Genomic DNA, 14,070 nt, shown 5'->3' on the forward strand with positions numbered 1-14,070 from the left:
CCAGAAATGAGACGGCCAAATCCACATGGTCTTCCTTGTAGCACCGCTACACTGCTGCAGAACTGAGCATGCGCATTAACGAGTAGAAGTTCACAGGTACTTATGAAAGCATCACATATCCGTGTACGCTTAGAACAGAACTGAACTGACTCACGTGTAGCACTGTATAGCATCGGGTTTGTGCACAAGTCTATGGTGTAGCGCTTTTTGCTACACGCTGCCGTCCTTTCCTTTTTCATTTTCCGGTGTAGCATCGGGTTTGTGTACAAGTCTATGGTGTAGCACTTTTTTGCTACACGCCCTAGCCGCGGCCCCTTACTTTTCTTGCTCCTTCATCTTGCACTGTATAGCATTAAAGGGTGCAGTGTCCCAATTCAAGGAAAATTCTCCGCCAGTCCGAGGCGCACAAAAAGTACCCCCAGAGATTGTTTCGAAAAGAGGGGTCAGTTGGGGCCAAGAAATGGTGGAATTGTGTCAGTATGGCCCAGGATCATCTCTGTAGATTCAGGGGAACCCATCTAGGGGCAAAGCAGACAAAGATGGGATTGAAAATTAGTCAGAAGAGCCCCAGGAAGGTGAGGGATGTCATTTGAAAAATGGCCGCTGGGAGGGCTTGGCAACATTCACTTTTTGGGGGGTGAGTTTGTTTTGGGCGGATAATTAAAAAATTCATTAGTTAACCTACTAAAAATTGAAATCAAATGAAATCTGAAGGACCAAACAACACATTGATTTTTGTTTGAGAGGCCTCAGGGACTTCAGTTGCCTGCCATGGGGCTCCAAACTTGGTTGATTTTACACTATTTTCAATGGAGCTTGAATTGGTTCAGTGCACCCTAGTGTGCACTTGAAGGTCTGGTTCTTAGACTATGCGATCGGCTGTGCCTATATCCTATTGCATATCACCTGACTAAACATTCTTTGTAACATGTAGCCCTGCCACACACATAGGTTCTGTCTTATTCGGTCTCATTTCTGGCTGGGTATATATCATAAAAGTGTTACCGTACATGTACTTACACCACATGCTCAACCCAAGGTATCTACCGACCCACCGCTAACAAGAATCTGAGTGTGAATCTGTTTATAAATGTATGCATTAAGGTACTGGTACAAGCATGTTAGTATTATTATGTATTTCTTGTAATTGAAGCCAAGAATTCCTCAAAAATAACCTAGGCAAGCCTGAAGAAACCTGTCGAAAAAGAGAAGCAGTTATAGTTTTAGAGGTAAAACCCATGGAATCAGGTAGGGATGAAAACCCCAATCCACATGTGGACAGAGCCACTAATCGAACCTGGGCAGCACAGGTGAGAAGCCAGGAAAGTACCACTACGCCAACCAGACTCTCTACACTCTTTTCCTTTACTGTGTCACGTTTCCTTGCTCTATGGCTGAACTTACACATGGAAATACCTGGTAATACCGTCAGCAAAAGTGCACAACATGACTGGCCCCTTTCCGTCGACGGTGTCAGATATCCAGGCATACCCGTGCATTTCGTGATTTCAGCCTGGCACCCGCCCCACGTGCAGCTTACAATACCTCATCGATCATGTGTCGGGCCTAATAGGTCGGGTTTATGTCCCTTTCAATGTCTGTGCATAGGTACATGTACATGTAAAAGTGGTTAGGTTGTGACATCTGCATCATATATACATTTCGCAGAACAACTGAAATACTAGACATGCTGACATTACAGTGTGAGTAATGAGCCGTGTCAAGTGAACAGTGTACATCTATTCCAGTTCATGTACCGGGGTACCACAGGCAAACATATTAGCATGTACACGTACATGTACGTGTAGACGTGTCAGCCTTTTTACAGTTTGCACAGGTCTGAGAATGTGTATACTGACATGCAGTGATGTTTGTACATACCAGCACCTGTACATGTACGGTGCTTACACATTGTTGGACATTTTGTGTTCGCAACCCAAACTGTCTGCAGGGGCTGTTCATGGGGGACATGTGGCCTAGCGGTTATGGTTTGCAGCTTCTGATCATTCATAGGGTCAGGGGTTCGAATCCAGTGGGTGGCAGCATGTTGTGATCATGGACAAGTCACTTTACCCCCTATGTACCTCTTGATCTCTCCACCCAGGAGTAAATGGGTACCTGTGAGGGCAGATTTAGTTATGTTAGCCATGTGCGCCTGATGGGGCAGCATCAGCTACATGTAGTATGCTCCTCAGGGAGCTGAGATGGTTTCATGAATGTCATGAACGTTCAGTTGTTTTGAGCCCCATGTGCAGGGATAGTGATAATGATGCACCTTGAGCACCCAGCAGGGTGGATACGTGCGCATTATAAATCGGAATTATTGTTATTTTTATTCTAATTAAAATTGTCCCCATTTTACATGTGTGTGTTCTTCTGCATATCAAATTATGGAGAATAAAATCCTGGCACTGATATACCAGTACAGTATGGTCAAATTGGTCACATATAAACACGGGCCAAGACTCTCAAGTCCCAGTAAAACAAAATTGTAGCTCAGCATTTACCGTAACCTTGTTGAAGAAATGGAGAACTGAAAAACTGGTACATGTATATGTACGTGTAGTGTTTTATTAATTTAAAAAGCTACATATAATACATGTATCATCCCAGTCCAACAGGTGTTAAACATCATGCATGTACATGTGTACATGTACGTATGCTTAACTGTATGTGCCCCACATGTTTTGTTTGAAACCATGTCCCAATAATAGCATGCTGCGGCCAATTAGGGAAGGAAAAAATTAAGACTTGGGCAGGGAAAATATACCAGTAGATGGCCATGGACGAAAAACAAGTTTTAATTTTTGGGGGGTTGGGGCCTAGTGGCATACAAACCACATGTACATGTACCAGGATATGTGTGATGTAACTTGTTTCATAATTTTTTTTATTGACAGCATGTTACAGGTACACATTTTACAGAGTCTGAGCTTCCGTCGTGTAAGAGGAAATACATGTACATGTGTAATTCATGTACAGGATGCATGTGCATGTACTAAACTACTGTGCACTAATCTCTTTTTGTGAATTTCTAAAGCTGCCAGTTTTAGGACCAGAAGCATGATCTTCAGTTCTCTTTTTTTTTCTCTGAGAAGGGCTTAAGAGGGCATTAACAATGTGGCAGTGGGAGGTAAGGGTCAGAACTGAGGTTACATCACATTCCAGGAATTCCAGACTTCCTGCTACAATAACCCCTCATTTCCATGACAATGCCTGACCCATGAAGGCACATGTATGGGAGGGGGTCTTTGGTGTGTCTTCCAGGGATGTGGGAAACATTGGCGCATACATGTAAATGATGTACATGTATGTGTGTGATCCCCGGTTAATAGGGTTTCGGTTGTACATATATAGTTCACAAATATAACATGGTGTAAGGATGGAGAGTCTTTTTACACATACATGCATACATGTACATACATTGTACATGTACATGTAGCTCTCCAAGGCATTGGCAATGGATAAACTTTGCCTGGGGAACTATAATAATCTTCCAGCCTCCAATACTGAGGGGGGCAATATAATAAGATAAACAACCGTGTTTTATTCAACAAGAATATAAGATTAAATCAGTGAAATATATGGCAATCATATATATTTCAAAGCACTGATTTAATCTTATATTCTTGTCGATATTCTGATCACGGTGCTACACAGCCTTTCCATATTTCAATGGTGTTTTATTCATTTGTTTTATCATACTTCAGACACATTCAATTGGCATTAAAATTTCAGGAACAAGGGAAAGGCAGCGTACCGGTATTTGTAGCGTACAGTATAACACCCTCCCCCCCCATCCTGTCAATAGTGTGTAGCCATCTGTTCATGGTTTAGTAGGATGGTTCCGTTGAACTTTCCGTTTTGTGTGTTTGACACGCATCTTTGCGCCTGGTAAAAAGCAAAATAGCGACTGGCACGTGATAATGAATGGAGTAGTGGGAGTTTGGTTGAGAATAGTTTGGAGGTGCGTATGTACTTGATCAGCCATTGGAACAAATAGGGCTGTGTGGGATATCTGAATATTCGATCGATTATCGAATATTGGAATGTTATTTTCCAAATTTGAATATTCAAATGCAAAATTCATGAAAAGGAAAGGAGAATTTGCTTTTCGTTTTAAATGAGAAAAATTGCACTATGGAGGCTTGTTTCAAGCAGATTCAAATGAAAAGCAACAGAAATCTTACAACTCAAAAAGTTAATTATTCCTGAACAAATTTAAAAGGAATAGATATTTTCAACAGGGCAAGAAGTACATGTACAAGTATTATTCGTCACAAAAATCTTGCTAAATCATGGCTGGAGATACTGTACTTGAAGACTTGAGAAGCTACATGTATTATCTCGATGAAAATGTTCAATTGTGTGCTTTATTGCAACAGATTTTGTACATGGATTGTTCATCAACAATCTGTCGGTCAGTACGACTGAATATTTGGATATACGATAAAATTGAAGGTCGAATATTCAAATAGTGAACTATTCGAATTCACTCAGCCCTAGGAACAATCTAGTCACACAGAAGAACAAACATAAAAAAAAAGAAAAACAAACACTGCAGACAACAGGCAGGAGTTCTCACATTGCAGTTGTCTAACCTTCTGTTCATGTACCGGGACATTTCTTGCCTGTGGTGTGGAATAGTGTCAAAAGGTTCCTGAAGGCAATTCCATGTTAAACCTTGCTGCTACGTTTTGTACCAGTGCCCATGGCCAAAAGTGGAAGGCACTTATTGATTTCTCTCTTTGGAGTGCCGCGATATGACATCTTGATGCAGTACTGTAATTTGAATTGTTTGTCCAAATGTGACAGAGGGGGGGGAATGCTTGTGTAATGCACCAGCCGAAAAACTCATCAAGACTCCACTTGTTTTGTTTTTTTATACAAGTCAGGGAAAAAATTTGTCGTCAACTTTTGTTAATCTCAAGAGGTGAGGTGACCAGGGTCCCACTTTTCTATTGGTGACACACATTGAATTCTCACCCTTCTGCTGAAGTGATTGTTCAGCAGCAACCTGTTTGATGTCCGCTGAATCAGTGAGTACGACCACAGCAGAACAAAAGAGCTTTTTGTTTCATCTAGCACTGCCTACATACACATTTTATGCACGCCAGCTGGCAGAATGATTTGTTGGACACTTTGGAGTTCTCTCTGCAAAGCAGTTTGGAAAAAATAGGCCATGTCACACTACAGGCTCAACCCTGGGTGAATTCATGACCACCCTGAGTGGAAAATTTGACTTTTCAACCCTGCGTTTGACCCAGTATTATTTTACTCTGGTTTTTGCAAAGACCAAGAGTTTAACGCAGAACAAGCATGAAAAATTTTCAACCCGGGTCGAAAAAATCTCAACCATGTCAACACTGGTCCAGAGCTGGGTTGAGTTGAGTTGAGTCAACCCCGAGATTTGTCTAGCGTGAAAAAAGCCTTAGGTGGAAGAAAACAAAAATTGCCAGAGAGTAGACTTTTTCACATCCTGGCTTCATTTCTGTGTATCAGCTCGGCCTGCAAGCTTTCGTTCCCCTGAAGTTGAATTTGTTTCCTTGGGCTCAACTCAGAGGTCCATTCTCCCCGAAGGAAATGTGACATTGTCTCGTATAACATGAAGGCTAAATTTTAGTATTTTCTGTTGGTTTCTAATGATTCTTGGGTGGGAGGTCAATGATGCCACAGTCAAAGATAAAGCTGACATTTGAAGAATGGTACAGATCAGCGCTGTGAGGTGCAACCAACACAGTCATATCCGCACCTAAAAAATGATGCTATGCAACCAGATGTTTAATTCTTATCGCCAATGGCGACCATGATTTGTGCCTATTATTTGCCCACCTTGTCAGTCATATTTCACAAACAAGCGCTGCCCAGTTTTTTTCTACGTGCACTGGGCAATATATCACTATGATCACGCATTTTATGCCCTCTACCTTACTATGTACACCATGTGAGCCCACATTAACTGCAACACACATGTACATGTAGTTTACATGAAGGGACATACAGGCGCGCATAGGTACTAGACCTGTACCGCTTTCCGAGTGGACTGGTTTGTGGTCGCACACTAGAGTGTGTATGGGGATCTGAGATGTTTCGCATATTCATAATGCACTTGCAGTCTTTGCATGCCACAATTCCAGTGAAATAAACTTGTTTCAGTCCAAAATGTACTTGAAGTTTGAAACCAAAGCTCCCCTTGGTCCGGTCCGGTCCCAGGTACAAAATACTCAAACGTAAGGGAACAAATATGCCTTGTCTTTTCTTTTTCAGCTGTTTATTTGATATACATGTACATGTAATTGGTTGCCATTTTTGACTCAGTCCATAATCCCAAGCCTGTCTGTCCTGCAGGGAATTGACTGAATGATGTTCCTGTGTGTGTCAGATTTTGTACATGTAACGTGTGTATTTTGCAAATGTGTGTACAGTATGTACAAAAATCGACCTGTCGCCTAACGTTTTTTTCTAGGAGCCGGTGGCTCCTCATTTGAATTTTCTGCATACAGCACTGGTACAGTTACATGTAGGTACATTACCCATTATACCTCCCCGCTAATGCCTGCAATAAATTTATGGACATGGGGAAGGCTCAGTTAAACCGGTCATGTAATTGGATAAATAACTTGAGTATCTATACTAAACTGTACTTTGGTGAAATGGTGACCTGAGTTGACTTTGATATAGACACATGTCTGCCGGCATTACCAAAGTGGACAGAATTTTTGAAGGAGTATTCATTCTTTTTATATTTCACATATATTTCAATGTGATAATGTTGAAAATATCTGGGGACTAGCAAATTAATTTTCTCCTGACCAACTACATGTAGCTGACCAGCTACATATGAGAACCATAACATATGAGAACCATAGCAGCGTTGAATTTTAGGGATTTTTGGATTCACTTCCTTTTTGGATTCACGGGTGTGAGAATTCAGCTTTTTAGCTGGTCTCAGCTTTTTTGGTTTAGATTTTTACCCTGAACTTCAGCTTTTTTGGACACCTGGTCTCTACAAATGTACGGGAACCCTTGCTACATGTAGCTGTTTTCAGCTTTACTTTTAAGTGGCTACTCACCCATGTACATGTATGAGACAAGAACTCCCCCCAAAATATAACCCACAAGAGCCTGGGAGGGGGAAGATGGGAAGTTACGTACATGTATGTACATGTACCCACCCCTCCCCTGACAGTTTCTAGAATGCCATCACAAGGCAGTTTTTGGCCATGCCGAACCTTGAGGAATTTTTTAAAGTAATGGCTTGGAATCCGTCTGACATTGAATCTGGCATTCATGTCTTACAAAATGTCTGTTTGGGATTTTTGTTTATACAGTTCAGCTAAAAATATTAACTTTAACCCTAACCCTCCTCAATCCTCCAACAGGTGAAGGATTCAGGAGGGTTAGGGTTAATGCAGGCTGACTGCCATGAGGTCATGAACTAAGAACAAAAGCCTACAGATGCCAATTGAATCGAAATGTTCAATATGTAGGGGTACATGTAAATGTACTGATAAGGAATGTCTCTGATGCTGGCAAGTATCAAGAAGATTGGGCCTGGGATAACTCAAATCTGGCCCCCCTCCCCCCCTGAAATGGTAAAGAGAAGAAGGCTCTCTTAGACTGAAAATACGCTCCATGCAAATTAAGAGTGCTGTGGTTTACGTGCATATTAACATGTGCAGTGTGGTATCCCTGAGAAAAAGATTAGCCCGTTACAAATATTTGAGCAGCTTTTAAAAGCTTAACCACTCTGCATGTATAGTGCCTGCCTCTCAGGGAAAAAAAAGTGAAAACACTGTTCAGATTTCACTGAATGGTTTTTACAGAACGTCCCAGGAGCAAAAGTCATACCGTACGTGTGTTGTACTTAAAGAGGTAGGGAAAAGAAAACCTTCTTTCCCCAATTATAATCTTGAAAGAAGAGTTGACAAGACCATCTTCCAAAATTAACATTAAAAAAATGAAACTTTTTCCCATTTATGATCTAAAAAAATGTCCCAAAACTGGGCTTCCGCGAGTCCCTTTTTCGCCGATTTCAGAAACACTCATTATGTATTTATGATATATATAGCAGTGACTCCAAAACATCACGGGGAGATACGAGTCTCATAGTGTAGGCGTGCTCAAAATGCAATGTTCTTGCGTGGTTCTTGTCCACTCCGTTGATTGTTCCGTACATCAAGCTTAAGTGCATGATTTGTTGTATTTTTGTCGTAAAATAAAGCGTACCCCAGTCTTGTGCAGTTGGGACAGGAGTCTCGTACAGTTGGGACAGGAGTCTCGTACACTGAGACTTTGTCTCAAGGTTTTTGTGCAATAGCACGTAGAATCAATCTTTCCTAGACAACTTATTTAGGGTAGATTTTGAACCTTTTTGGTTGTCACAGATAAGCAATAAATTGGCCAAGGTTTTTTGGAGGACAGTGTCTGCAAAAGCACTTCGAATTTAGAAAAGTGACGCATAAGCCTTGCCAACTCAGCCTGCTTGCGTTGTGTTGCAGCTGCAGGTGTACAGTGCTGTGCTGCTGGACCACCACAGCAGTCCTGCAACACTGACAGGTACCATGCTTCACATGTACACAGATACAGTACAAGGTAGCCTGCTGGTATGATTCAAGTCTGGGTACTCCTATACTAACCATGTTTTTCTCTGGCATGTGAATAGTCTGTTGCCACTTCTCATGCCACGCAACTTACATTCCACTCCACCTTCAACGTCTCATACTCCTTCATTTCGGAACGAATCTCACAATTATTTTGACCAGCTAAGAGTAAGATGTTAGGTTTATGCATCTTAGAGATGAATGTATAATATTGTGCATTTTCCTACATGTCATCAAAACTCATTTGAATTCCATTGGGCTGCAACAATGCCAGTTTACATGTATCTTCATGCATTTTCAGCGGATAAATTCATTGTATACTGTTTTCTGGGTGGCCAATCTACCGGTACATGAACCTCCTAAACCCTAGATGTCGCAATATCTGAAGCCTTTTCCCTACCTCTTTAAAAGTTATTCTTCAGCATACCGTATGTGTACGTACCTGTGTGTTGCACATTAGGGTGTGTCAAATGCACTTGAAAATTCGTGATATGGAAAGCAGACAGTCAACAAACAAAAAGTCTTGCCAGACTTTCTGGTGGCAGTTAATTTGGTTGTGAATTGGAGCACCGTATGCAGATTCCTTGCCTTGTTTGCCGTCACGGATGGATCAGTATGCAGCTGATTTGGGTGTGCATTTCCACCATGATGAACAAGATGGCAGTTGTTGTGTGGGGAGGGAATCATTCGAAATGAAAAAGTGAATAATGGACAGGCCTGTCCCTGAAGTTTGAAAAACAAAAGGGTCGAGTTTTGGGGAACGGGATATTAACGATTTGTTTTTTTCTTGATTTCATGATTTTTAGCTCCCGAATCATGAATCTGTGGAGGTTTAGAATCACGCATGCTTTTTTTTTTCTCAAACAAAAAACCTAAAACAAAATATGGAAGATTCACGACATGGTGTAAAAGCCAGACTACAGTGTATTTTGTTGTTTTATAGTGTATGTTATTGGCATTGTTACTGAACCCCCCCCTGGATGTTTCCTGGTCTAATCTTCATGTTCAATTCTCAGCCTAATTTGTAGGCTGAGGATGTAAACAAATTTACAGGTCAGTTGTGAGCTAAAATACTAACTTGTCCAAGAAGGATACCTGTACCAGATGTGGAATTTTGGGGAGGGGAGGGGGTTGTTTCTGATAGATCTGGATCGCGACCAGTGATCCAAAAGCTGGTTCGCTTTTAGGCTGGTTCTAGAGTCAGTAAACCAGTAGCAGATTACTGATTGCGACCTGGCTCGGCAGGAAACAAACAGGGCCCTTGGTCAGTTTTCAAACTTGAACATTCAGGCTGTACAATGTGAAATACAAACCATGCACTTGTACATGTATGTTCTGTATGATTGATTCTTGTTTCATCAGAACATTTCCTTTTTATCACTCGGCTTTTTTTTATAAAAAGAGAGCAGCCCTTTTGTGCCATGGGAAACTTCAGTTTATGTTCCCTCAGCTCTCTCAAGTTGATGTACATGTACCTCAGTAGCATAGGAGGCATGTGAAAGTATTTGATTTTTGTATGCATTTTCACGATGTTCATAATTGGGTGTGCATTATGTGGGCTCTGTGGCTTCTGTTTTTTGCATAAGCACACTGGGAAACTCTAGTACATATGGCCATATTTTCCACCACTGTCACCACACCAAACTGGTTTAAAAGACACAACTCCAACTGGTCTGCCCACAGAGCCAAAATGATTTTCCTTTGCAAGTGCCTGGCATTGCAGACCCATCTTTTTATCCCAGTGTGAACAAGTTTTGGAACCTTTGCATCTTGTTGGCCTTTTTTTTTTTTGGTAAGCTTCGGCTGGTACCCTGCAGAATTCTATACAGGTTGCACAATGCATAAACAGCTGATCCCACTGCAGCGGCTCTACAGTAAGTATGGTACATGTACATGTTTTGGCTAGAGCTTTCTAGGTTAACAATGCCATGTGCATATTAGTGCTCTTGAAAGGGGTAGAATATCAACTCTACATGTAACCCTCCTATATCCTTCAAAAACTACCAGAAGGTTTTTTTTTGTAGAATTTGCTAGGATTGAGGTAGGCAGATCCCTACCATTCCATGTACGGTATGTACAGTACATGTACTTGGGGCCTGATTTGCCTTGGAAGTTTTCATTTACTTGACTGCACTCTCGTCATACTAGTTTGCTTCCTAATGCACTCGTAGGCACTGACCTCATGAGGTCACTTTAGTCAACCTCGACCCCATGGGCTGTGTATGCGTTCCTTTAAAGATGACGAAGGGCATGATCATACCCATGGGAACAAGGTTGCACTTTAGTACACTGCAGTCGTTGGATGGCGCTATTTGAAAAATATAAAAAAACACCCACGGTATAGTGTCTTTAAGTGCAGAGAATATGCCATAGGGCAGTGTAGAGGACGAGTACGTGTATGTTGGAGGTTAGTTTAATTAACGGTCATATGAAATCTAACAAATGACAGCAAACAGCAACAGAAAGCTTTCTATTTTCATGTTCATGTATTTCATCAACAGGTGGTTTGACTTAAGCTGTGTATGGGCTTGTGATTTGAACACTTACATGTAGCTCTAGCTCAGCGGAGAATTTGTGCAAAGAATTCAGGTTTAGATAATTAGACACATTTATAGCATTTTTTGATCGATTTGTTTTTACCCAACAGAGAGGCTGCTGTACACAGATGATTTAGGGCACAGTTCAAGTCCCCTAGATGATTGGGAGGCAGAAGCTGACCAAGGGGAACATATCATCCGTGTCCGTGATGACGAGGAAGATGAGGATGACAACACTTTCCGGGACAGCCGCTCGGACAACTCCTCTCTGCAGGACGAGGCCAGCCGGGCGGCCCGCACGCCATCCACCGAGGGTGGCATTGCCCCACCCCTAGTGGGGGTGGAGTCCTGCCACGCCTTCTTCTGCTACTCCAAGGAGGACGAGGAGTGGGTGGTTAACGTCATGCAGAAGCTGGAGTCGCCCGCCTATGGATTTCACTGCTGCAACCACGCCCACGAGCTGGACCCTGGCATCGTCCGCATGGACCGCATCATCAACGCTCTCTGCACGGCCCGCAAGATTGTGCTGGTCTTGTCCCCCGACTTCGTCCAGAGCCAGTGGTGCACCTACGAGAACTTGAAGGCACTCAGGTCTCACTTTAGGAATGTGAACAAAGTGATTCCTGTCCTTTTGACAGAAGTTGACCTGCCTGATTTCCTGCAAGATATACCTAACGTCAATGGCATGTCCAAGAGTTTCTGGCAGAAATTCATCGCTGCCCTGCAGTTTGGTAAGATTGTTTTAAAACAGAAATTCAGCAATGAAGTGATAGCAAAGGTGCAGTATGTTGGTGAATGGGTGATTTCAAGCCTTTATCGTAAAGAACAATTATTAATATGTGTGAGCATTAAAGACCTTCCATTAGTCTGCCAATTCTGATGGAGAGTGCTTGAGAAGTTTACTGTAAGTGGAAATGGGTCATTTTATAACTTAAGGGTCCAAGTTTTCTCATGTCCCTGTCACATCTGGTGTATGATTTGGTAAGTTTAGAATAGGTTTTGATTTCCAAGGGTGATGAAGTAAAGTAATCTACCAGCCCAGCTGATAAAAATAGTCAAATGTCAGGAACCTTTGCGATCTTCCATGTCTGGTCAGGCATAACAGGGACGCCAAAAAGGCACACTTTTGGACCCTGAATATATATTATGACCCAAATGTTTGGCTGGTTTTGAGTGGCATTTCACAGAGTGATGGAGAAAGGGATGACAGGTTGGTGGAATGATTTTGTGTCCTAGGTTACACTTGATGCACTCCTTTCAAACTGGTTAGAACAGATTCCTCACAGCTAAACTATATTACAGGTCAGAATTTCAGCCGACACGCTAACACGATCAATGAACCTGACACGCTGTTCAATGCACACTTTGCGGTTTTTATCATGCATTGCTGGTCCAATGCACGATGTGCCTGACCCTGGACCTCATTATCTTGGCAGGGCTTGTGACTGTAGACCACAAAGGTGACCGACAATGTGTAGTGAACCACTGCACACCCAGGGCTGTCGCTCCAGCTTCGTATACGCGTGTACACTGTTACATATACATGTATACATGTGTACATTGTATGGCATGCAGTGCACTGAATAAGTGAAATCATGTACATGTAGTACCTGGCTGGCAAGATGACCATCTTGAAGTATAGAAATATGTATCACTATCACAGCCGTGTTTTCTTTTGGTTTTGGATCACAAAATTTGTTCAGTCGGATTACATCTGGAAAATGTCAAATTTCAGTGAAACTGGCCAGTAGTCCACCGTGTGTGTTTAGCTACTACAAAACTTTTTCCCAAATGTAAACTTTGAATTTTAAACTCACGGGATCGACTGGAGTGACGACGACGCTTTTTTTGCTGGTTCTATTGCTAGATCGGTTTTAAGCAATTCCCAATTGTGCGAGTAACTTATTCACAAATAAAAAGTAACCACGAAAGAAATCCATTCCTCAGCCAGAACTACTATAACAAGTTGATTTTACAATGAAGAACTTCTTATTTTATGGAAATTTTGTATCAGAATTCCAGTAAAACACCCACTGAACTTGCGTAAATTTTAACTTGACGTTTTATTTGTTGCCACATGAGCCGTGTCCATGCCAAAATCAAGCAATTACGAAACTACAACCACCCCCTTTTCAACCCCAATGGATACCCCAACCACCGACAAGTGTATTGCATATTCATTTGGATACAGCGGCAACTAATGCAAAGCTACAGCCCTTTCACGTCACACAACATGCATATTTATGAAGTTCACATGGGTGCTACTTTGTGCATTATATGCAGCCGGTGCATGCACACCGCTAGCGCAGGTGCAAACCCGCTTTCAGTTCAGTATAATCTTTGCCGTTCAGTTTGGTCGTAAAATTGTCACAATCAGAGCAATTTTTTTAGGTAGGTTTTCCAGCTCAAAGGTCGAAAACTGATGGGAAAAATCCCCACCTCACATTGAATTTATATCGCCCGATTTTTAACACACTGAGCTCAGGTGTGTCTGCTAGGATCGCCGCTGTGGGGGCTGTCTTGACTAAACTTTGGCTAGCGGACCACCGAGGTCAAACCCCATTTATATTTTGTGGATTTCTTACAAAATAGATTTCTCTAAGCTAGGAAATGTTTTGTCATAAAAACTGCTAGTTATAAATGTTTCGGTTGAAAAATTGATTTCATGCTTGAATATTTTCTGTGCCTGATTCAGAAGTTTTGGGAGCAATTCAGACATAAACCAAAAGTGTTGTCTGCATGGCACTTTCATCGATCCTGAATGGGCAAACAAAATGCTTTATCTTTGAAAATGATTTTGTGATGGCTGCTACATACAAGGTAAACTACTTACAACATATCCGTGGAATTTGAAGATAACTTGAGCTGCAGTCAAGCTGAATACTTTTCATTGTGGGAAACTAGGAAAATGACTGCTCCAGTAAACAATG

At 41.8% G+C, this 14,070-nt stretch overlaps 1 protein-coding gene across 2 annotated transcripts in view; it reads left to right on the top strand.

Moving 5' to 3' along the window:
- Window positions 1–14,070, top strand: part of LOC110975799 (transmembrane protein 268-like) — a 31,677-nt gene that overhangs the window by 4,849 nt on the left and 12,758 nt on the right. The window contains exons 1-2 of one of the 2 annotated variants that reach the window (XM_022228588.2): window positions 10,327–10,477; window positions 11,251–11,871. In XM_022228588.2, the coding sequence (XP_022084280.1) occupies window positions 10,441–10,477; window positions 11,251–11,871 (658 nt within the window). In that variant the 5' untranslated portion in view covers window positions 10,327–10,440. Of the gene's footprint in view, window positions 1–10,326; window positions 10,478–11,250; window positions 11,872–14,070 lie in introns of those variants that run through there. The other variant, XM_022228587.2, reaches the window with a different exon arrangement.

Source organism: Acanthaster planci, linkage group LG11, assembly GCF_054643075.1.
Source record: "Acanthaster planci isolate LZ-2023a linkage group LG11, COTS_SCS, whole genome shotgun sequence".
NCBI classification, from domain to species: domain Eukaryota; kingdom Metazoa; phylum Echinodermata; class Asteroidea; order Valvatida; family Acanthasteridae; genus Acanthaster; species Acanthaster planci.